The 2,500-nt window shown below is 38.0% G+C and overlaps 1 protein-coding gene and 1 long non-coding RNA gene across 4 annotated transcripts in view; one reads left to right on the top strand and one right to left on the bottom strand.

Moving 5' to 3' along the window:
• Positions 1-2,500, bottom strand: part of LOC137979341 (phospholipase B1, membrane-associated-like) — a 32,942-nt gene that overhangs the window by 19,086 nt on the left and 11,356 nt on the right. The window contains exons 1-2 of one of the 2 annotated variants that reach the window (XM_068826574.1): positions 943-1,035; positions 1-325 (exon numbers count right to left, since the gene is read on the bottom strand). The exon at positions 1-325 is cut by the window's left edge and continues 44 nt beyond it. In XM_068826574.1, coding sequence (XP_068682675.1) covers positions 1-325; positions 943-1,003 — 386 coding nt within the window. In that variant the 5' untranslated portion in view covers positions 1,004-1,035. Of the gene's footprint in view, positions 326-942; positions 1,036-2,500 lie in introns of those variants that run through there. The other variant, XM_068826575.1, reaches the window with a different exon arrangement.
• Positions 1,108-2,500, top strand: part of LOC137979342 (uncharacterized) — a 15,768-nt gene continuing 14,375 nt past the window's right edge. For both annotated transcript variants that reach the window (XR_011118301.1, XR_011118302.1), the window contains exons 1-2: positions 1,108-1,214; positions 2,267-2,471. This is a non-coding gene — a long non-coding RNA (uncharacterized lncRNA). The remainder of the gene's footprint in view (positions 1,215-2,266; positions 2,472-2,500) is intronic.

The following is a 2,500-nucleotide window of genomic DNA, read 5'->3' as shown; positions in this document are numbered from 1 at the left end:
TAACTACCAAGTACATCAAGTGTTACTTTGAAGAACGAAATTGCTGTTTTTTTCATATTGTTGGACCAGTAGCGAGGCTTTTTCACTGTCTCTGTCTTTGGACCTGTTTTGTACCAATTAACGAGTTCATCTTTTAAATCCCAATGATCTTCGTCAGCTGAAAGTGGTGGTGAAATACTGCAGATCAATCGCAAAGTGCTCCCAAGATGCTCTTTGTCCACTACCACTTCTGCAGTATCAAGATTTTGAAGTCGTGGTGATTCCCATAAATAGCCAACTTCCACTGAAGTTGCATTCATAAACAATAATGAGCCACTGGCAAATCCTGTCATTTGAGGAAACACAATCAGACAAGCAATTGATTAGATTTTTTTTTGTTGGTTTTTGACGAGTCGAGAAAGAGGGCGAGATGAACAGCGAAGAACACCAAGATCACAAAAACCCCTAAAAGCTAAAATAGACAGAACCAAAAAGCTCAACCCGCGAATAGCATTGAATGCGGGAATGATTCATTCGTTAACTAGATTTCATTTTTAAACCTTCAAGCTTTCTTGTTTTGAACCAGACGAAGACGTTTTCACGAATGGATAATAATATAAATGATTCTTTTAATGAACAGCTGAGGTACAGTCTTTCACGTACAATTCCATACTTCCAAGCGCACTAAAGATAACTGTAGTTTTCCTAACAAATGTACAGTGTTAAAATACTGCAATATCTGTTTTAATAGTATTGAATGACCAACTTCTATCCATGACTTTAGGATTATTTAGATAAAATTTCTGCAGAAAAAATTGAATTGTTTATATTTTCATCGATCCAGCCTGCGCTCCAAAAAAAACCTTTTTGCGAATGAATCTACTCGATTCTTACTCCCAAAAACGGTGGGAGCACATGCATCGGCAAAAACGCGAATCCTACATTAAATAATCTAAAACTTACCACGATAAGCACAAAAAACACTAAACACGGTCAGTTTCCAAGCAAACAAAACAGACGCCATTTTTTGAGTTGCCCTCGAAACTGAGCCCGAGATGTTTTAGCTCTACAGCGTGCAAATACATTGTCCGATGAATACTTCATGTGTGAAGAGCTTTAAATTCATCTCTTCGACCGCCTGACCAAAAAAAACGCGGGAAAACCGGCGAGAGTTCATTTATGCGAAGGAAATGATTGCTGAACGATGAAACAAAAGATAAAATCTCTCCCAAAAGGTAAATTTTATTGCTTTACTTGCACTATTATATTAAGCTAACGAGAGCTCGCGAATAATTCGTCTTAGAAGGGACGGTTAAAATTCGCTTATTTTGACTTTTCTCTCTTCTTAATTATTGCACTGAGAAATATAGCTCTGTAAAGCTTATATTTGTCGCAAACAGGCAAAAATATTAGTATGACGTTTGCGGTTTGCCGTGCATTCGATGATTTTCCTCTTATACTAAGTACTTAACATTCTCAAAAACATGCCTGCTCAATATTAAAGTGCCCCTGTGATAAAAAAAAATCGCTTCCTTTTTTGCTTCAGATTTTGAAAGTGTGTTTTCTGACTGGCAAATTTTTAAGCTTTGATTTTTCTCCAAATGTAGGAAAAGCCTCTTCCGCAAAACGAGTCCTTTCCATGTTGATTATACACTATCATCACTTTAAAAATGACTAGCTTAATTAAAAAAACACAAACCCTCTGGTAGAAAGGTAGTATTTTATTAAAATTACGCTAGCAGAGGTCACCTTTCTTTTTGCACTCCCTGGGATAATGAGTACTGGAAAAGACACCTCTGCATGCGTGATGGTTGCTTAGCGACCAAATACTCAGGTGATACTTCATGTTGCTTGGGCTCACTTAACAACAGGGAAATTACTGTAAAGGAATGTGTGTGACTCAGCAGGCTCGAGTAGCAGTCAGCAAACATATCATGGGGGATGAGGTTTGAGGATCCAAGGTTGTGGACGGCGGTTGGATGAAAGTGATTTTTGACCCGTGGCAAAGGTCTCTTTACCGGTACAACACAAAAAAAAGAGAGACCTCTTCTAGCAGGGTAGGAATGAGCTAAAAGCTACAGGTAGTATATTTCTGATTTTTGGTAAAAATGCAATTTTCAGCCTATCGTTTATCATTTGCCATGTAGACACAAAGCTAAATATCTCTTTCGACTGTTACTACAGTACATTTACCTCAAGACTGTAACAGGGTTTTTCACCTAATTTCATTAAGAAGAAAGTGTGAATATGATGATAAAATTTAATGTTAATTTTTTTTCTCCTGAAGCTGGAAAGCACTGGGGTCTGTCGTAGAGCATTTGGCATTGGAGGAGATCTGCTGCCAGCAAGAACAACCTGAAGCATTAAACAAAATTGGCTGTGTGTATGGGGTGACTAGTGTGAGCAGACACAGCAATAGTCGGCATTTGGGTTCGCTCAAAGTTGTACACAAACTAACTCTGCACGCCTACCGGTACTACTGTTAGCATGAGGTTGGTATACAGAAAATACGTTAATGAAT

Source organism: Montipora foliosa, chromosome 12 (genome assembly GCF_036669935.1).
Source record: "Montipora foliosa isolate CH-2021 chromosome 12, ASM3666993v2, whole genome shotgun sequence".
Lineage (NCBI taxonomy): Eukaryota > Metazoa > Cnidaria > Anthozoa > Scleractinia > Acroporidae > Montipora > Montipora foliosa.
This window is presented reverse-complemented; position numbering and strand designations above follow the sequence as displayed.